The 21,268-nt window shown below is 42.9% G+C and overlaps 2 protein-coding genes across 3 annotated transcripts; both read left to right on the plus strand.

The window, feature by feature from the left end:
• Window positions 1-480: 480 nt before the first annotated feature.
• LOC106604227 (glucosamine-6-phosphate deaminase 1) lies at window positions 481-4,818 on the plus strand. 2 transcript variants are annotated; one of them, XM_014198682.3, is made up of 7 exons: window positions 481-650; window positions 1,004-1,131; window positions 1,274-1,375; window positions 1,499-1,681; window positions 3,413-3,597; window positions 3,901-4,075; window positions 4,468-4,818. In XM_014198682.3, the coding sequence occupies exons 2-7, from the start codon at window positions 1,008-1,010 to the stop codon at window positions 4,515-4,517; spliced, it is 819 nt and encodes a 272-aa protein (XP_014054157.1). In that variant the 5' UTR covers window positions 481-650; window positions 1,004-1,007; the 3' UTR covers window positions 4,518-4,818. The 2 variants fall into 2 exon arrangements, with proteins under 2 accessions (XP_014054157.1, XP_014054158.1); XM_014198683.3 differs by having other exon boundaries at window positions 650-848.
• A 5-nt stretch (window positions 4,819-4,823) lies between these two features.
• LOC106604226 (NEDD4 family-interacting protein 1) lies at window positions 4,824-21,177 on the plus strand. Its single transcript, XM_014198680.3, has 8 exons — window positions 4,824-5,074; window positions 12,012-12,117; window positions 12,342-12,481; window positions 12,648-12,717; window positions 14,445-14,569; window positions 14,732-14,798; window positions 19,310-19,418; window positions 19,681-21,177. Exons 1-7 carry the CDS (start codon window positions 5,039-5,041, stop codon window positions 19,414-19,416), a joined length of 651 nt encoding a protein of 216 aa, XP_014054155.1. The 5' UTR covers window positions 4,824-5,038; the 3' UTR covers window positions 19,417-19,418; window positions 19,681-21,177.
• Window positions 21,178-21,268: the final 91 nt, after the last annotated feature.

The raw sequence follows: 21,268 nt of genomic DNA on the forward strand, positions 1-21,268 counted from the left end.
AGCATTTTAGAGGAATGCAGTTTCGTTCAGGCTATATTTTGACAAGCCCAAAGGCCGGTAGATGGCGATGCTGAAGACTCAATATCGCCATCTACCGGCCTGGGCTATATTTGGACGATGTATGGATATCTAGAGAAAAGTTGTTTTTCTCCCCCCTGATTTCTTAAACGTAACCAATGCATAAATGCAATGAAAAAGGTCTCACTCATCTGTCAAATAACGACTGCAGTATAATACGCTACTTTAAATATAAGTAACTTTACTATTATATCTAAGACTGTATACTTTAATAAACATACTGCTTTACTCATTCCATGTTTACACGGTTTTTTAGTCTATGACACTCCGACGTTGCTCGTCCTAATATTTCTATATTAATTCCATCATTTAACTGTTTGATGTGTGTATTGTTGGAGCTAGGAACGCAAGCGTTTCCCTACACCCGAAATAGGATCTGCTAAATATGTGTGCGACCAATAGAATTGAATTTGAAAGGAAGGTTTGCCTCTTCATCCCGCTCGACATTCAGCGTTCCTCAATCTGTTATCAAGGCGTTCAGCAAGACCTCCTCCCGCAGCTGCGTCAGTCATATGACACAGGTTCCTGCTTTCTCAACAAAAAAAGTATTTTAAAGGGGAAAGGCGGATTCGGTAAGTTGATCAATGCGGTTGTTTTTCATTTACTTAATGCACAAAGTAAGACGCTAGTACAACCGTCATCAGCGGGCGGTTTTGGATATGCATGATACCGTTTTCAAGTACAGTGGATTCAACATTTGCAGTTAATTCAAAGAGCCGTCAATGCATTTTAGTATAGTTTGATTTGGTCTACTTCCCCCGTCAATTCGGGTAGGGATACTTTAGTACGTCTTCCGGCTGCAAGTCCTCATTTTATGGGTCTAAAGTCTGCTTGTTTTGGAGGAGAACAAATATTGCTTCAAGATCTGTTCCTTCTGATACAATAACATCTGTATTCACCATCCAAGTTTGGCTTTGTAATTTAGGACCATGAAGCTGATCATCCTGAATGATTATGACCAAGTTGGTGAGTGGGCTGCCAAGTACATCAGGAATAAAATCCTTCGCTTCAACCCTGGACCAGACAGATTCTTCATTCTAGGACTCCCCACAGGTAAGCAATCAGTTGTTTCTACAGGGCACGCCTTCCTTTCCATTGTACAAGCAATGGTGCAATCATAATAATCATTCGTCAAATGTCTATATAAAGACATTAACATTGATTTAACAATATTTCTCCCCGATGTACACCCCAGGAGGTACCCCTCTGGGATGCTATAAGAAGCTGATTGAGTTTTATAAGAAAGGAGAGATCTCTTTCAAGTATGTCAAAACGTTCAACATGGACGAGTATGTGGGTACGCTTCACCTTTACAATACTTCTCTATTTCACCTTCTATTTCTACACCATACAGTATCAACATTCTTCACAGCATGAGAAGCCGTACAAAACTGTGATTACTGCTTTTAAAATCATGCAGGTATTGCTCGGAATCACCCAGAGAGCTACCATTCCTTCATGTGGAATAATCTCTTCAAGCACATTGACATCAAATCGGAGAACACCCATATTCTGGATGGTAACGCTGCCAACCTTGTGGAGGAGTGTGATTCCTTTGAGGAGAAGATCAAAGCAGCTGGAGGAATTGACCTCTTTGTTGGAGGTAGGTAGGTAGGTAGGGAGGATATTGATACGATGGTATTAAGTATAATGATTATATTTACTCTGTTATACAGTGCATTCGGAAAGTATTCAGGCCCCTTGACTTTTTCCAAATGTTGTTACTTTACAGCCTTCTAAAATTGATTAAATAATTTTTTCCCCTCGTCAATCTACACACAATACCCCATAATGACAGCTCGAAAAACGGTTTTTAGAAATGCTTGCAAATATATATAAATAAAATATCTTATTTACATAAGTATTCAGCATCCTGTTTCCATTGATCATCTTTGAGCTATTTCTACAACTTGATTGGAGTCCACCTGTGGTAAATTCAATTGATTGGGCATGATTTGAAAAGGCACTTACCTGTCTATATAAGGTCCCACAGTTGACAGTGCAAAAACAAAGCCATGCTAAAATTGATAAGAAACGTTTTTTGCTTTGTCATTATGGGGTATTGTGTGTAGACTAATGAGGTAAATAAAACAATCTATTTTAGAATAAATCTGTAATGTAGCAAAGTGTGGAAAAGGTGAAGGGGTCTGAATACTTTCCGAATGCACTGTAAAGTCCCACAGTTGACGACGCATGTCAAAGCAAAAACCAAGCCATGAGGTCGAAGGAATTGTCTGTAGAGCTCCGAGACAGGATTGGGGAAGGGTACCAAAAAATGTCTGCAGCATTGAAGGTCCCCAAGAACAAAGTGGCCTCCATCATTCTTAAATGTAAGAGTTTGGCACCACAAAGACTCTTCCTAGAGCTGGCTGCCCGGCAAAACTGAGTAATCGGGGGAGAAGGGCCTTGGTCAGGGAGGTGACCAAGAACCCGATGGTCACTGTGACAGAGATCCAGAGTTCCTCTGTGGAGATGGGAGAACCATCTCTGCAGTACTCAGGCCTTTATAGTAGAGTGGCCAGACGGAAGCCACTCCTCAGTAAAAGGCACATGACAGCCCGCTTGGAGTTTGCCAAAAGGCACTTAAAGACTCTCAGACCATGAGAAACAAGATTCTCTGGTCTGATGAAAACAAGATTGACATTTTTGGCCTGAATGCCAAGCGTCATGTCTGGAGGAAACCTGGCACCATCCTTACGGTGAAGCACGGTGGTGGCAACATAATACTCTGGGGATGTTTTTCAGCGGTGGGGACTGGGAGACTAGTCAGGATCGAGGGAAAGATGAACGGAGCAAAGTACAGAGAGATCCTTGATGAAAACCTGCTCCAGAGCACTCAGGACCTCAGACTGGGGCGAAGGTTCACCTTCCAGCAGGACAACAACCATAAGCACACAGCCAAGACAACGCAGGAGTGGCTTCGGGACAAGTCTCAATGTCCTTGAGTGGCCCAGCCAGAGGCCGGACTTGAACCCGATAAAACGTCTCTGGAGAGACCTGAAAATAGGTGTGCAGCGACGCTCCCCATCCAACCTGACAGAGCTTGAGAGGATCTGCAGAGAGGAATGGCAGAAACTCCCCAAATACAGGTGTGCCAAGCTTGTAGCGTCGTACCCAAGAAGACTCGAGGCTGTAATCACTGCCAAAGGTGCTTCAACAAAGTACTGAGTAAAGGGTCTAAGTACTTATGTATTCAGACCCTTTATGACCCTTATATATTTCAATGACATAATTGAAGAAAATACACACCACAAGCACAAACCAGTTCAGAAAACAACAGACTTTGAAACGTCAATATCAAAATCCAACAAATGTAACCCACCCTGTCTGTTAGGTATTGGACCGGATGGCCACATTGCCTTCAACGAGCCAGGCTCCAGTCTATTGTCCAGGACCAGAGTGAAGACCCTGGCTCAGGACACCATCCTGGCCAACGCACGCTTCTTTGACGGAGATCTGTCTAAAGTACCCACCATGGCTCTGACGGTGGGAGTGGCCACTGTCATGGACGCCAGAGAGGTTAGAGCTGAATTCAAGATGTCTGTCTCTGCATTATGTTTCTGGTCTGTCTTCTCTTGTAACTTATTTTTCATGGACAACTGGTCCCTTTACAGCTCCTATACTTATTAAATGATTATATAATGAGGCTGTTACACATTGCCTTATGTCATTTTACTGCTGCTTTGTTGTAACAATGTAATACTAGTGTATAACAATCTATAACCATGAAATAACAGTTTATAGGATGATGATGATGATGATGATGATGATGATAATGTGTTATTATCATCATCATCATCATCATCTCCTTAATGTCTCCAGGTCATGATTCTCATCACGGGAGCACACAAAGCGTTTGCCCTGTACAAGGCCATAGAGGAAGGGGTTAACCACATGTGGACAGTGTCAGCCTTTCAGCAGCACCCTCAGACTGTGTTTGTGTGTGATGAGGATGCTACCCTGGAACTGAGGGTTAAAACTGTCAAGTACTTCCAAGGTGAGGGTCTACTTACTCACTAAAGGACTTAGCCTTCCCTGTAGCTCAGTTGGTAGAGCATGGTGTGTGCAACGCCAGGGTTGTGGGTTCGATTCCCACGGGGGGCCAGCACAAAAAAAAAAAAAAGAAATGTATGCATTCACTACTGTAAGTCGCTCTGGATAAGAGCGTCTGCTAAATGACTAAAATGTAAATGTAAAATGTCCTCACAGTTCATTCCATGATTGTGCTGCTTGCATAGCTTATGAACAAGTGCTTCCATCAGTTTTCAAATTCAGTGTGTTTTGTTTTATTATTGGCCCGGGAGGAATACATTATTTTCTTCAATAAAAACAGAATTGTGAATGAAGTGGACATCTAACTCACTTGACCTATTGTTATTTATCCTACAGGGATGATGCATGTACACAACAAGTTGGTGGATCCACTGCCTTCCAAGTAAGACGAGGGCGTTGCAAAAACATCAGGAAACCTGCAATAACCAGGATAACTGATGCCAGACCCTCCAAGATATGACAGTGGCCAAGGGTGGAGGATCAATTGTGTGTGTTGTACTGTGTTTTACTTAAAGTTACATTTTATGTAACATAATAGTATGCCTACTTGTAGTAGGCTACATGGATTATGTAATACATGCATCTTCGATAAAACAGGTTTCTTAGCTACATTGTTAAATTTGATACAAACTTGACTTTGAATGTGTTTGAATATGTTATTGTAATAAAAGTAACTTTGGAGATGAATCGGTATTTGTTATATATTCGTAACGTTATAGCTAGGTACGTCGTGTTGAGTTCCACTGGATCACATGACACCAGAGGAGGAACGACACCAGACCTGGAAGGAAGGAAGGGAGGGAGATGGCGGACCTGTGCTAGTTTCAATCTTAGCGTATCAATATTATATTCAGCGCACAGTTTGCCAAACAAGTGATCATTTTCAAACACTCAACGTCCATCCAGGATGGCCGAGCAAATCAGCAACGTTAGATATCAGGAGGTAAGTTTATTTTTTTTTTATAACCAATAAAATTCGCATTGGAAAACGAAACGTCGTTTTGACTTTGGGCCCAGTTTTGCTAACGTTGTAGCTCATTGTTTCTTCAACATTTAACTTGACAGTTACGGTTAACACGTTCGCTTGCTAACTCGTTTTATGGTGGTTAAGTGTAGTTAGCTAGTTAGTATAACTCATTTAGCTAACTAACTACAGGCCCATTTGTTATGACGACCTAACTGTTGACATGTCCCACCCTATTAGGCCGTTGAAAGGCTAATCCGCTAACGTTAACTAGATACCTAGCTAGTTACCAACCATAATCATAGTAGTGATATTCAAATCTATCAAGATTGCACAAGAACACACTACCAGCAGGCCTACATTCATTGATAGGTGTCGACAACCAATCTGAGACTAATGCCACAGAGGTATACCACAAATCAGGATCAATTAGTTAGCCAGCTAACTCGCCTAAATATTCGGGAATAAGATTGTTCCCGAGACAAGCTTGAAATGGGCATGGTCTAATTGATTCAACAACCAAAAACGTATCCAGTGCCTTCACACCCCTTAATTTTTTCCACATTTTGTCAATGATCTACACAAACTACTCAAACATTTTGTAAAAAATAATTCGATTATTATTCAACCCCCTGAGTCGATATGTGTTATATTCACCTTTGGCAGCGAGTACAGCTGTAAGTATTTCTAGGTAAGTCTCTTAAGACCATTCCACATCTGGATTGTACAATATTTGGCCATTATTCTTTTTTAAATTCTTCAAGCTCAAATTGGTTCTTGATCATTGCTAGACAGCCATTTTCAAGTCTTGCCATAGATTTACTAGCAGATTCAAAACTGTAAATAGGCCACTTGGTAACATTCAATGTTGTCATGTTAAGCAACTCCAGTGTATATTTGGCCTTGTGCTTTAGGTTATTGTCCTACTGAAAAGTGAATTTGTCTCGCAGGGTTTGTTGGAAAGCAGACAGAACCAGGTTTTCCTCTAGGATTTTGCTTAGCTCTATTCTGTTTCTTTTTATCATAAAAAAAACCTCCCTAGTCCTTGCTGATGACAAGCATACCCATAACATGATGCAGCCACCACCATACTTGAAAATATGAAGAGTGGTACTCAGTGATGTGTTGTTGGATTTGCCCCAAACATAACACTTTGTTTTCAGGACATAAAATTAATTTATTTGCAATTTTTTTTCTTCTCCAGTTTTAGCCTATTTTAGTGCCTTATTGCAAACAGGAGACATGTTTTGGGATATTGTTTATGTACAGGCTTTCTTTTCACTCTGTCAATTAGGTAAGTATTGTAGAGTAACTACAATGTTGATCCATCCTGAGTTTTCTCCTATCACAGCCATTAACTTCTCTAGGGCCGGCGGGACGAAATCGTCCCACCTACGTAACAGCCAGTGGAATCTGTGGCGCGTTATTCAAATACCTTAGAAATGCTATTACTTCAATTTCTCAAACATATGACTATTTTACACCATTTTAAAGACAAGACTCTCGTTAATCTAACCACACTGTCCGATTTCAAAAAGGCTTTACAACGAAAGCAAAACATTAGATTATGTCAGCAGAGTACCCAGCCAGAAATAATCAGACACCCATTTTTCAAGCTAGCATATAATGTCACAAAAACCCAGAAGACAGCTAAATGCAGCACTAACCTTTGATGATCTTCATCAGATGACACACCTAGGACATTATGTTATACAATACATGCATGTTTTGTTCAATCAAGTTCATATTTATATCAAAAACCAGCTTTTTACATTAGCATGTGACGTTCAGAACTAGCATACCCCCCCGCAAACTTCCGGGGAATTTACTAAATTACTCACGATAAACGTTCACAAAAAGCATAACAATTATTTTAAGAATTATAGATACAGAACTCCTCTATGCACTCGATATGTCCGATTTTAAAATAGCTTTTCGGTGAAAGCACATTTTGCAATATTCTAAGTAGATAGCCCGGCATCACAGGGCTAGCTATTTAGACACCCAGCAAGTTTAGCACTCACCAAAGTCAGATTTACTTTTAGAAAAATGTTATTACCTTTGGTGTTCTTCGTCAGAATGCACTCCCAGGACTTCTACTTCGATAACAAATGTTGGTTTGGTCCCAAATAATCCATTGTTATATCCAAATAGCGGCGTTTTGTTCGTGCGTTCAAGACACTATCCGAAAGGGTAAAGAAGGGTGACGATAATGGCGCATTTCGTGACAAAAAAATTCTAAATATTCCATTACCGTACTTCGAAGCATGTCAACCGCTGTTTAAAATCCATTTTTATGCCATTTTTCTCGTAAAAAAGCGATAATATTCCGACCGGGAATCTGCATTTAGGTAAACAGACAAAAGAAAATAAAGCATGGGGTCGACTCGGGCACGCGCCTAAGCCCATTGTCCTCTGATCGGCCACTTGCCAAAAGCGATAATGTGTTTCAGCCAGAGGCTGCCTCGATATCATTCAGCTTTTTCCCGGGCTCTGAGAGCCTATGGGAGCCGTAGGAAGTGTCACGTTACAGCAAAGATCCTCAGTCTTCAATAAAAAGAGCCAAGATGAACAACAACTTGTCAGACAGGCCACTTCCTGTTCAGAATCCTCTCAGGTTTTTGCCTGCCATATGAGTTCTGTTATACTCACAGACACCATTCAAACAGTTTTAGAAACTTTAGGGTGTTTTCTATCCAAAGCCAATAATTATATGCATATTCTAGTTACTGGGCAGGAGTAGTAACCAGATTAAATCGGGTACGTTTTTTATCCGGCCGTGTCAATACTGCCCCCTACCCCCAACAGGTTAAACTCTGTAACTGTTTTAAGGTCACCATTGGCCTCAAGGTGAAATTCCTGAGCAGTTTCCTTCCTGTCCGGCAACTGAGTTAGGAAAGACGCCTGTACCTTTAATGACTGGGTGTATTGATACACCATCCAAAGTGTAATTAATAACTTCACCATGCTCATAGGGATATTCAATGCCTGTTATTTTAATGTTTTTGTTTTTAACAATTTATCAATAGGTACCCTTCTTTGTGAGGCATTGGAAAACCTCCCAGGTCTTTGTGGTTGAATCTGTGTTTGAAATTCACAGCTCGAATGAGGGACCTTAAAGATAATTGTATGTGTGGGGCACAGAGATGAGGTAGTCCTTCAAATAGGGTTGCACATTTTGGGGAATATTTAGAAGTGGAAAATTTCTGTGTGAATGAATGGAAATATATGTAATATTTATACCACTTAAATGTAGATGTTTTTTTGCATTGGATATATTTTCCATATCATATGGAGACAGAAACATAAACCTTTTACCTTATCATAAGTAGATATGATTAAATTCTTGATTAAATAAAAACAATTTAGTTACGAATTGGACTTTAATTAAATGAGTTGACTCTTCACATGGGATGATTTCACTGAACAACAAAAAAAAGGGAATATTGAATGATCCCCAATGATCCATCGCATCCCCCAAAAACGTATTCAACATACATTTAGAAACTAAAGCTTTGGTTGTCTTCCTCTCAGGCTTCCATGTCTTCTCCCTGGACCTTCTCAATGTTCACCTCATCTTCACTGTCACTTTCCAACCTTGTTGAGGATGGCTTGTTGTCAGGCTCAAAAAGCCTCAAATTTGCCCAGATGGGCCCTTGTATTGGTCAGCCTGTTGCGTGCTTTTGTGTGTCTTTTCCCAAACAAGGACCAGTTGCACTCTGAGGCGGCTGATGTTGGTGGGATTTGGAGGATGATGGAGGCAACAGGGGAAAGAGCCTCAGATCCACAAAGTTCCTTCCACCAGGTGGCTGATGAAATATGTTGGCATGACTGCCATATTGCATCTCCATCCCAAAGCCCTTGCTTGAAGTGTACATCGCCAGACTGAACCTTGCCCTCATCCAGGCCAAGGTGTCGAGACACTGTAGTGATGACACCATAGGCCTTGTTGATCTCTGCACCAGACAGGGTGCTCTTGCCAGCATACATGAGGTCCAACATGTACGCTGTGGCGTGAAGGGCTTCAGGCATAAGTCTTCACACTTTTTGATGTATTTCAGAACTGCAGTTTCCTCTGCTTGGAGCAACAGTGAAGTGGGCAGGGCAGTACGGATTTCTTCTCTTACATCTGCAAGCAGAGTCTGAACATCAAACAGGATGGCATTGTCTCCCTCAATCCGTGCAATGACTACTGCTATAGGTTTCAGGAGTTTCAGGCTGCTTACCACTCTCTCCCAAAATACAACATCCAGGAGGATCCTCTCACTCGTCCATATATTTTTATGTACATATTCTTATTCATTCCTTTACACTTGTGTGTATAAGGTAGTTGTTGTGAAATTGTTAGATTACTTGTTAGATATTACTGCACGGGCGGAACTAGAAGCACAAGCATTTCACTACACTCACATTAACATCTGCTAACCACGTGAATGTGACAAATAAAATTTGATTTGATGGGGCTGTCCATATCGGCAGACTGTGATATGGCCATTTCTTGGAGAGACTCCTTCCCCTCCAGGAGACTGTCAAACATGATGACAACACCACCCCAACGGGTGTTGCTGGGCAGCTTCAATGTGGTGCTCTTATTCTTCTCACTTTGCTTGGTGAGGTAGATTGCTGCTATAACTTGAGGACCTTCACATATCTAACCATTTCCTTGGCTCTCTTGTAGAGTGTATCCATTGTTTTCAGTGCCATGATGTCCTTGAGGAGCACATTCAATGCATGAGCAGCACAGCCAATGGGTGTGATGTGAGGATAGGATTCCTCCACTTTAGACCAAGCAGCCTTCATGTTCGCAGCATTGTCTGTCACCAGTGCAAATACCTTCTGTGGTCCAAGGTCATTGATGACTGCCTTCAGCTCATCTGCAATGTAGAGACCGGTGTGTCTGTTGTCCCTTGTGTCTGTGCTCTTTTAGAATACTGGTTGAGGGGGGAGATGATGTAGTTAATTATTCCTTGCCCACAAACATTCAACCACCCATCAGAGATGATTGCAATACAGTCTGCTTTCGCTATGATTTGCTTGACCTTCACTTGAACTCTGCTGAACTCTGCATCCAGCAAACAGCAAATGAGTAGATAAAGCATGTCTGGTTGGAGGGGTGTATGCTGGGCGAAGAACATTCAGAAATCTCTTCCAATATACATTGCCTGTGAGCATCAGAGGTGAACCAGTTGCATACACAGCTCGAGCAAGACATTCATCAGCATTTCTCTGACTACATTCCTCCATTGAGTCCAAAAAACTTCTGATTCCAGAGGACCATGGACTGTTGCTATCGATAAGGTGTCTGATTCATCATTTTCACCTCGAATAGAAGTAGAGGGACTTTTGTCAGAGGTTGCTTGCTGTGAGCGCTGAGGGAACTTTATGCACTTGGCCAGATGATTCTGCATCTTTGTTGCATTCTTCACATATGATTTGGCACAGTATTTGCAAATGTACACAGCTTTTCCTTCTATATTAGCTGCAGTGAAATGTTTCCATGTATCAGCTAGTGCCCGTGGCATTTTCCTGTAAGATTAGAAAAAAGTAAAAATGAAATTTAAAAAAACCCAAGTACAGATAAATGGTGAAAGAGTTAGAATAAACAACTCCTTTGTAAGATACTTTTTTTTTTTTTTTTTAAACGAAACATGTATGGAAACAGGTGAATTAACACTCCTCAGTTAGCAGGCTCAAGCCAGGTAAAACCCACATGGTAGCAAAAACTAGCTAGCAGAAATTGTTGTTAGAAATTATTTAAACACACTTTGCTGTAAGCTACTATTTACTAGTTAACAAAAATATCACATGTCGTATAAAATATATTCAGCCCACACAGTATTGTAATCAAAGCATTTAGTCTTTGGCTCAGACAGTGTAGTAGTGTGGGCTCAATAGCATCTCATTAGTGTGCAAGATCTTGAGAATCAGCTGTACATGTGATGGAAGAATTCACTGTACATGTGATGGAAGAATGCACTGTACATGTGATGGAAGAATGCACTGTACATGTGATGGAAGAATGCACTGTGCATGTGATGGAAGAATGCACTGTACATGTGATGGAAGAATGCACTGTGCATGTGATGGAAGAATTCACTGTACATGTGATGGAAGAATGCACTGTGCATGTGATGGAAGAATGCACTGTACATGTGATGGAAGAATGCACTGTACATGTGATGGAAGAATGCACTGTGCATGCAGAGGGTTGCAATTCCATTAAATTCGGGATAGTTTAACCAAAATATGCCACAAGACCTAGAATTGCCTTATGTGTATCCCACAAAAAACGTTCACTGTTATCAGCTAACTTTTTTTTAATGAATTTCAGCAAAATTCCCAAAATTCCAGGGCTTAACTTCACATGAAAAGTTCTGGGGAAATTCCGGAAATTTACCGGAAGTTTCCGACCCTTTGCAACCCTAATCATGTTAAACACTTACTGCACACAGTGAGACCATGCTACTCATTATGTTTACTAATGAATTTATTTAGGCTTGCCATAACACGGGGTTGAATATCTATTGACTGAAGACATTTCAGATTTTCATTTTTTTATTAATTTGGAAAAATATCATTCCACTTTAACATTATGGGGTATTGTGTGTAGGCTAGTGACACAACATCTACATTTAATCAATTGTAAATTCAGGCTGTAACACAACAAAGTGTGTAAAAAGTCAAGGGGTTTGAATACTTTCTGAAGGCTCTGTATGTAGGCACCTGTAGTTATTTCTTGTTAATTATCAAAGTTAGCTGGCTAACTCATTGATCCTGCATTGTAGTATACCCCTCAGGTATCAAAGGTTCCTGTCATGTCACTGATGGGGTGTTGCCAGTCAATTTGTCTGACGGCCAGAATAGTGCAACATCAGCATCATCCCACTGTGTGTGTGTGTGTGTGTGTTGCATCCAGCTGGTGAATGAGGAGGAGCCAGCAGCAGCCCAACCCCCTCAGGAGGAGCCAGCAGCTGTCCTGGATGCCCCTCCCCCCTACAGCAGCATCTCAGCTGCCAATGCAGGTAATTGGCCTCTGTCCATCCATAGCACTACACACAGTAACTGGCAATATATTGACTCATCTCATATGGGGTTGAGGACGGTTTCATACGCAAGTCAGGAATTGAATATTGTAATATACAGTATAAAGCTGTGGTGTTTTAGTGAGCTCCCATCATTCACCTTGCTACTAGCCAACAGTGATGTGCTGCGTCACGTTTTCTGCACCTTTCCATTTCCCCTGCAGCGTTCTTTGACTACAAGGAGGATGCAGGCAGGTTCCCCAACCCCCCGTCCTACAACGTGGCTACCACACTGCCCTCCTATGATGAAGCAGAGAGGACCAAAGCTGAGACCGGCATCCCTCTGGTCCCTGGCAGGGTCGTGGTATGTCTGTCCTTTCACAGCGGTATTCATTGTTCAGGCATTGATAACTCCAGATTCACTAGTATTTATTATTGTGAGAGCCTGCATCCTAAATAAACACATTTTGACCATCATCATTGGAAGTTGTCTGACAACCAAAACGTACATTTCCTTTTTCTCCCTTCAGGAGGATGACTTTGACGATGCTGACCAGCTGCGCATAGGGAATGATGGCATCTTTATGCTCACCTTCTTCAGTAAGTCTTCTCTCTGTTTCCTGTACTGTGTAGTTGTTGTTATGGACAGACAATATCTGTCTGCATCTCGTGGGTTCATGGGTACACTAAACAAAGCAACGACATTAAGCCATGCCAGGGACTTGTCATGAGGTGGAATTCTGTGCAATTAGAAAAGCTGTTGTGTAATCTTTCACAAAGCATCATGGTCTATGTGTGGTGAACGACAAGCATGTTAACCTCTATGGGCTAGGTGGGACGCTACTCAACAGCCAGTTGAATCCTGTGGCGCGTTATTCAAATACCTTAGATATGATATTACTTCAATTTTTCAAAAATATGACTATTTTACACCATTTTAAAGATAAGACTCTCGTTAATCTAACCACACTGTCCGATTTCAAAAAGGCTTTACAACGAAAGCAAAACATTAGATTATGTCAGCAGAGTACCGAGCCAGAAATAATCAGACACCCATTTTTCAAGCTAGCATATGTCACATAAACCCAAACCACAGCTAAATGCAGCACTAACCTTTGATGATCTTCATCAGATGACAACCCTAGGACATTATGTTATACAATACATGCATGTTTTGTTCAATCAAGTTCATATTTATATCAAAAACCAGCTTTTTACATTAGCATGTGACTAGCATGTGACTAGCATTCCCACCGAACACTGCCGGTGAATTTACTAAATTACTCACGATAAACGTTCACAAAAAGCATAACAATTATTTTAAGAATTATAGATACAGAACTCCTCTATGCACTCGATATGTCCGATTTTAAAATAGCTTTTCGGTGAAAGCACATTTTGCAATATTCTCAGTAGATAGCCCGGCATCACAGGGCTAGCTATTTAGACACCCAGCAGGTTTAGCACTCATCAAAGTCAGATTTACTATAAGAAAAATGTTATTACCTTTGTTGTCTTCGTCAGAATGCACTCCCAGGACTTCTACTTCAATAACAAATGTTGGTTTGGTCCAAAATAATCCATAGTTATATCCAAACAGCGGCGTTTTGTTTGTGCGTTCTAGACACTATCCTAAAGGGTAAATAAGGGTGACGAGCATGGCGCAATTCGTGACAAAAGAATTCTAAATATTCCATTACCGTACTTCGAAGCATGTCAACCGCTGTTTAAAATCAATTTTTATGCCATTTTTCTCATAAAAAAGCGATAATATTCCGACCGGGAATCTGCGTTTAGATAAACAGACAAAGGAAAATAAAGCATTCGGTCGAAGCGGGCACGCGCCTAAGCCCATTGTCCTCTGAGTGGCCACTTGCCAAAAGCGATAAAGTGTTTCAGCCAGAGCCTGCCTCGATATCGTTCAACTTTTTCCCGGGCTCTGAGACCCTATGGAAGACGTAGGAAGTGTCACGTTATTGCACAGATCCTGAGTCTTCAATAAAAAGAGCCAAGATGAAACACTACTTCTCAGACAGGCCACTTCCTGCTTGAAATCTTCTCAGGTTTTGGCCTGCCATATGAGTTCTGTTATACTCACAGACACCATTCAAACAGTTTTAGAAACTTTAGGGTGTTTTCTATCCAAAGCCAATAATTATATGCATATTCTAGTTACTGGGCAGGAGTAGTAACCAGATTAAATCGGGTACGTTTTTTATCCAGCCGTGTCAATACTGCCCCCTAGCCCTAACAGGTTAACTGATGAGCCTCTTCTTATTGGTGATCTATGATTGATTGATTGATTGATTGTCCTCTCTTGTCTCCAGTGGCATTCCTGTTCAACTGGATTGGTTTCTTCCTGTCCTTCTGTCTGACCACTTCTGCAGCCGGTCGCTACGGCGCCATCTCTGGGTTCGGCCTGTCTCTCATCAAATGGGTTCTCATAGTCCGGGTAAGATCAACACACATCACCTCTTTGTTCTTTACAACACTGGTCCTGGAGTACTACGGGGAGTTCAGGCTTTTGTTCCAGCCCAGCCCTAAATGCTTTGGGATGCTATTGTGTGTACGACTGGTCCCCTAATGTTATTTTACTGTCTGTTGAACGTTCCAGTTTTCCACCTACTTCCCTGGCTACTTTGATGGGCAGTACTGGTTGTGGTGGGTCTTCCTGGCTTTGGGTAAGTGGAGCTTAAGTCTGAGCTCAATTTGAATGAATGATTTAATGTCTGTCTGTGACTCTCCAGGCTTCATGCTGTTGTCTGTCTGTCTGTCTGTGACTCTCCAGGCTTCATGCTGTTGTCTGTCTGTCTGTCTGTGACTCTCCAGGCTTCATGCTGTTGTCTGTCTGTCTGTGACTCTCCAGGCTTCATGCTGTTGTTTGTCTGTGACTCTCCAGGCTTCATGCTGTTGTCTGTCTGTGACTCTCCAGGCTTCATGCTGTTGTTTGTCTGTCTGTGACTCTCCAGGCTTCATGCTGTTGTCTGTCTGTGACTCTCCAGGCTTCATGCTGTTTGTCTATCTGTCTGTGACTCTCCAGGCTTCATGCTGTTGTTTGTCTGTGACTCTCCAGGCTTCATGCTGTTGTCTGTCTGTGACTCTCCAGGCTTCATGCTGTTGTCTGTCTGTCTGTGACTCTCCAGGCTTCATGCTGTTGTCTGTCTGTCTGTGACTCTCCAGGCTTCATGCTGTTGTCTGTCTGTCTGTGACTCTCCAGGCTTCATGCTGTTGTCTGTCTGTCTGTGACTCTCCAGGCTTCATGCTGTTGTCTGTCTGTCTGTGACTCTCCAGGCTTCATGCTGTTGTCTGTCTTCTGTGACTCTCCAGGCTTCATGCTGTTGTCTGTCTGTGACTCTCCAGGCTTCATGCTGTTGTCTGTCTGTCTGTCTGTGACTCTCCAGGCTTCATGCTGTTGTCTGTCTGTGACTCTCCAGGCTTCATGCTGTTGTCTGTCTGTGACTCTCCAGGCTTCATGCTGTTGTTTGTCTGTGACTCTCCAGGCTTCATGCTGTTGTTTGTCTGTCTGTCTATGACTCTCCAGGCTTCATGCTGTTGTCTGTCTATCTGTCTGTGACTCTCCAGGCTTCATGCTGTTGTCTGTCTGTGACTCTCCAGGCTTCATGCTGTTGTTTGTCTGTGACTCTCCAGGCTTCATGCTGTTGTCTGTCTGTGACTCTCCAGGCTTCATGTTGTTTGTCTGTGACTCTCCAGGCTTCATGCTGTTGTCTGTCTGTGACTCTCCAGGCTTCATGCTGTTGTCTGTCTGTGACTCTCCAGGCTTCATGCTGTTGTCTGTCTGTTTGTCTGTGACTCTCCAGGCTTCATGCTGTTGTCTGTCTGTCTGTCTGTGACTCTCCAGGCTTCATGCTGTTGTCTGTCTGTCTGTGACTCTCCAGGCTTCATGCGTGTCTGTCTGTCTGTCTGTCTGTCTGTCTGTGACTCTCCAGGCTTCATGCTGTTGTCTGTCTGTCTGTCTATGACTCTCCAGGCTTCATGCGTGTCTGTCTGTCTGTCTGTCTATGACTCTCCAGGCTTCATGCTGTTGTCTGTCTGTCTGTCTGTCTGTGACTCTCCAGGCTTCATGCTGTTGTCTGTCTGTCTGTCTATGACTCTCCAGGCTTCATGCTGTTGTCTGTCTGTCTGTGACTCTCCAGGCTTCATGCTGTTGTCTGTCTGTCTGTGACTCTCCAGGCTTCATGCTGTTGTTTGTCTGTCTGTCTGTGACTCTCCAGGCTTCATGCTGTTGTCTGTCTGTCTGTCTGTCTGTGACTCTCCAGGCTTCATGCTGTTGTTTGTCTGTGACTCTCCAGGCTTCATGCTGTTGTTTGTCTGTGACTCTCCAGGCTTCATGCTGTTGTCTGTCTGTCTGTGACTCTCCAGGCTTCATGCTGTTGTCTGTCTGTCTGTGACTCTCCAGGCTTCATGCTGTTGTCTGTCTGTCTGTGACTCTCCAGGCTTCATGCTGTTGTCTGTCTGTCTGTGACTCTCCAGGCTTCATGCTGTTGTCTGTCTGTCTGTGACTCTCCAGGCTTCATGCTGTTGTTTGTCTGTGACTCTCCAGGCTTCATGCTGTTGTCTGTCTGTCTGTGACTCTCCAGGCTTCATGCTGTTGTCTGTCTGTCTGTGACTCTCCAGGCTTCATGCTGTTGTCTGTCTGTGACTCTCCGGGCTTCATGCTGTTGTCTGTCTGTCTGTCTGTGACTCTCCAGGCTTCATGCTGTTGTCTGTCTGTTTGTCTGTGACTCTCCAGGCTTCATGCTGTTGTCTGTCTGTCTGTGACTCTCCAGGCTTCATGCTGTTGTCTGTCTGTCTGTCTATGACTCTCCAGGCTTCATGCTGTTGTCTGTCTGTCTGTCTATGACTCTCCAGGCTTCATGCTGTTGTCTGTCTGTCTGTCTGTCTGTGACTCTCCAGGCTTCATGCTGTTGTCTGTCTGTCTGTGACTCTCCAGGCTTCATGCTGTTGTCTGTCTGTCTGTCTGTCTGTGACTCTCCAGGCTTCATGCTGTTGTCTGTCTGTCTGTGACTCTCCAGGCTTCATGCTGTTGTCTGTCTGTCTGTCTGTGACTCTCCAGGCTTCATGCTGTTGTCTGTCTGTCTGTCTGTCTGTGACTCTCCAGGCTTCATGCTGTTGTCTGTCTGTCTGTCTGTGACTCTCCAGGCTTCATGCTGTTGTCTGTCTGTCTGTCTGTCTGTGACTCTCCAGGCTTCATGCTGTTGTCTGTCTGTCTGTCTGTCTGTCTATGACTCTCCAGGCTTCATGCTGTTGTCTGTTTGTCTGTGACTCTCCAGGCTTCATGCTGTTGTCTGTCTGTCTGTGACTCTCCAGGCTTCATGCTGTTGTTTGTCTGTGACTCTCCAGGCTTCATGCTGTTGTTTGTCTGTGACTCTCCAGGCTTCATGCTGTTGTCTGTTTGTCTGTGACTCTCCAGGCTTCATGCTGTTGTCTGTCTGTCTGTCTATGACTCTCCAGGCTTCATGCTGTTGTCTGTCTGTCTGTGACTCTCCAGGCTTCATGCTGTTGTCTGTCTGTGACTCTCCAGGCTTCATGCTGTTGTCTGTCTGTGACTCTCCAGGCTTCATGCTGTTGTCTGTCTGTGACTCTCCAGGCTTCATGCTGTTGTCTGTCTGTGACTCTCCAGGCTTCATGCTGTTGTTTGTCTGTGACTCTCCAGGCTTCATGCTGTTTGTCTATCTGTCTGTGACTCTCCAGGCTTCATGTTGTTTGTCTGTGACTCTCCAGGCTTCATGCTGTTGTTTGTCTGTGACTCTCCAGGCTTCATGCTGTTGTTTGTCTGTGACTCTCCAGGCTTCATGCTGTTGTCTGTCTGTGACTCTCCAGGCTTCATGCTGTTGTCTGTCTGTGACTCTCCAGGCTTCATGCTGTTGTCTGTCTGTGACTCTCCAGGCTTCATGCTGTTGTCTGTCTGTGACTCTCCAGGCTTCATGCTGTTGTCTGTCTGTCTGTGACTCTCCAGGCTTCATGCTGTTGTCTGTCTGTGACTCTCCAGGCTTCATGCTGTTGTCTGTCTGTCTGTGACTCTCCAGGCTTCATGCTGTTGTTTGTCTGTGACTCTCCAGGCTTCATGCTGTTTGTCTATCTGTCTGTCTGTCTGTGACTCTCCAGGCTTCATGCTGTTGTCTGTTTGTCTGTGACTCTCCAGGCTTCATGCTGTTGTCTGTCTGTCTGTCTGTCTGTGACTCTCCAGGCTTCATGCTGTTGTCTGTCTGTCTGTGACTCTCCAGGCTTCATGCTGTTGTCTGTCTGTGACTCTCCAGGCTTCATGCTGTTGTCTGTCTGTGACTCTCCAGGCTTCATGCTGTTGTCTGTCTGTCTGTCTGTGACTCTCCAGGCTTCATGCTGTTGTCTGTCTGTCTGTCTGTGACTCTCCAGGCTTCATGCTGTTGTCTGTCTGTGACTCTCCAGGCTTCATGCTGTTGTCTGTCTGTCTGTCTGTGACTCTCCAGGCTTCATGCTGTTGTCTGTCTGTCTGTCTGTGACTCTCCAGGCTTCATGCTGTTGTCTGTCTGTCTGTCTGTGACTCTCCAGGCTTCATGCTGTTGTCTGTCTGTCTGTCTGTGACTCTCCAGGCTTCATGCTGTTGTCTGTCTGTGACTCTCCAGGCTTCATGCTGTTGTCTGTCTGTGACTCTCCAGGCTTCATGCTGTTGTTTGTCTGTCTGTCTATGACTCTCCAGGCTTCATGCTGTTGTCTGTCTGTGACTCTCCAGGCTTCATGCTGTTGTCTGTCTGTGACTCTCCAGGCTTCATGCTGTTGTTTGTCTGTGACTCTCCAGGCTTCATGCTGTTGTCTGTCTGTGACTCTCCAGGCTTCATGCTGTTGTCTGTCTGTGACTCTCCAGGCTTCATGCTGTTGTTTGTCTGTGACTCTCCAGGCTTCATGCTGTTGTTTGTCTGTGACTCTCCAGGCTTCATGCTGTTGTCTGTCTGTCTGTCTGTCTGTGACTCTCCAGGCTTCATGCTGTTGTCTGTCTGTCTGTGACTCTCCAGGCTTCATGCTGTTGTCTGTCTGTCTGTGACTCTCCAGGCTTCATGCTGTTGTCTGTCTGTCTGTGACTCTCCAGGCTTCATGCTGTTGTCTGTCTGTCTGTGACTCTCCAGGCTTCATGCTGTTTGTCTGTCTGTCTGTGACTCTCCAGGCTTCATGCTGTTGTTTGTCTGTGACTCTCCAGGCTTCATGCTGTTCGTCAGAGGGTTCGTCAACTACTCCCGGGTTCGCAAAATGGCCGACCCTACTTACGCCACACTTCCTCGAACGAGAGTCCTGTTCATCTACTGAAGGTGAGGCCCTAATTCACACAACATTCCTGTGTTACAGCAGAATACGACCTTATCAAATCATAAGCCTGGTCCTTTATTAAGAAATACAGGTATTACTAATCTATCAAATCATATAGATTTTCTCCACTCACTAGTTTCCTTCCAATGTAGTCTGGTTACATGTAAATATACCATAAACAAACATGGTGCATAGTAAACCACCCTTTCTCCTACAGAGATACTGATCTCCACCATTAACTTATCTCCTGTTCACTTTCCACAGCTGCTTTTTGAATAAACAAAACGCCCCTGAATCTGGATAGAGAATCCTCGATCTGACCTGAATCTGGATAGAGAATCCTGGATCTGACCTGAATCTGGATAGAGAATCCTGGATCTGACCTGAATCTGGATAGAGAATCCTCGATCTGACCTGAATCTGGATAGAGAATCCTGGATGTTTGAAAAGCGTCATACCGACAAACAGCAACAAAACTGCAGAAGTCTAAAACCAAACTCCTCAGATAACCATCACAACACAGCAGGATGGGGAAAAAAACACAATCTTGATGAATACAACTCTTGTAACATTCAGGAATTAAATACATCAATTGTTTTATTTTATTTGAAAAACGTAATTAATGGATAATGATAGTATGTACTCTTTAGTGGCGAATGTTAAGTGCTATTTGACATTTTTCAGTCTGTAATGTATGTGTATTGCCTTATATCATTTGATGGTAGTGTATTAGCATGCACCTGCACCTCAAGGGATCAGTCTTATTTCACTAATACTAATACTTTATTCAAAGCCCACAAGTGGAATGCATTACGATGCAGTCGTAATGCATTATAAGACTTGTCATAAGCACTTGTAACACCTTTATGTTCATAGTAGTCACCAGCTCATAGTAATCATGAGATGGGAAAAAAATAGTCACATATGGTATTACAATTTCTGAGTTTGTAATAAAACATTGACGTTTTCTACATGCTTATAACAAGTAATAATGCGCTATACCTGTTGGCTTCATATGAAGCGTTGCCCTTATTTCTAGCCAGTAGAGGGCAGAGTTCTTTGCTAAAATTTGTCATCATGAATTATTCCTATAAGACAGAATCCTACCTTTTTATATGCGCACCTACCTCAAACGTAAGGTATCGTATGTGCACATCTTAAGGTAAAGATTTTGTCCAAAGTGTTTTTGTTGTACAAGTCATACAGTTTTGTGTAGAGAGAAAAAAACCTTACGTATGGAAAAACTATGATGCTATCAGAGAATGTAAGCAGGTGCACTTTTAGAAACTTACTAATAAAATGCCAGGGAGTTCCTCCCAATGAAATCAACAATACACGACCAAATGGTAGTACCTGTAGTCAGTGAGTATAGAGCTTTCATAAGGGTGAAATGGCAATTTATAACTGGTCTATGACCGTACTAATTGGATTTAGTAAGAAGACGAGCAATTATACTCTTACTTGTCGATCTTTCTCTTTAGGCAATTGTTGGCATATTGTTAACTGTAAATGATCTCAAACATGCTGTTGGATCACCCTGTATGCCAGCCAGTCTGTTTTAAACCAGTTGTTTCGATTTCTTGCTTAGCCCTTAATGTGGAATGGTACAGCACAGCTACAATCCAAACCCAGTCCTAGACACACATTTCTCTGGTCTCTGTGTGAAATAGTACAGCTGCATCCTTGGGATTTTATTGTTATGAGATATTGTTTTAAACTGTAAAAAGCTTAATGTCTAATAAATGTCACTTTCAAAAGCGAGACAGATCTCTATTCCAGGTTTTGTGTGCAGGCTTTGCCAGAGATTTAAGGCTTATTGTAAAATGTTGTACAGCACTGACACCTTGTGGTT

The sequence above is a fragment of the Salmo salar genome, chromosome 05, assembly GCF_965601325.2.
Source record: "Salmo salar chromosome 05, fSalSal1, whole genome shotgun sequence".
NCBI classification, from domain to species: domain Eukaryota; kingdom Metazoa; phylum Chordata; class Actinopteri; order Salmoniformes; family Salmonidae; genus Salmo; species Salmo salar.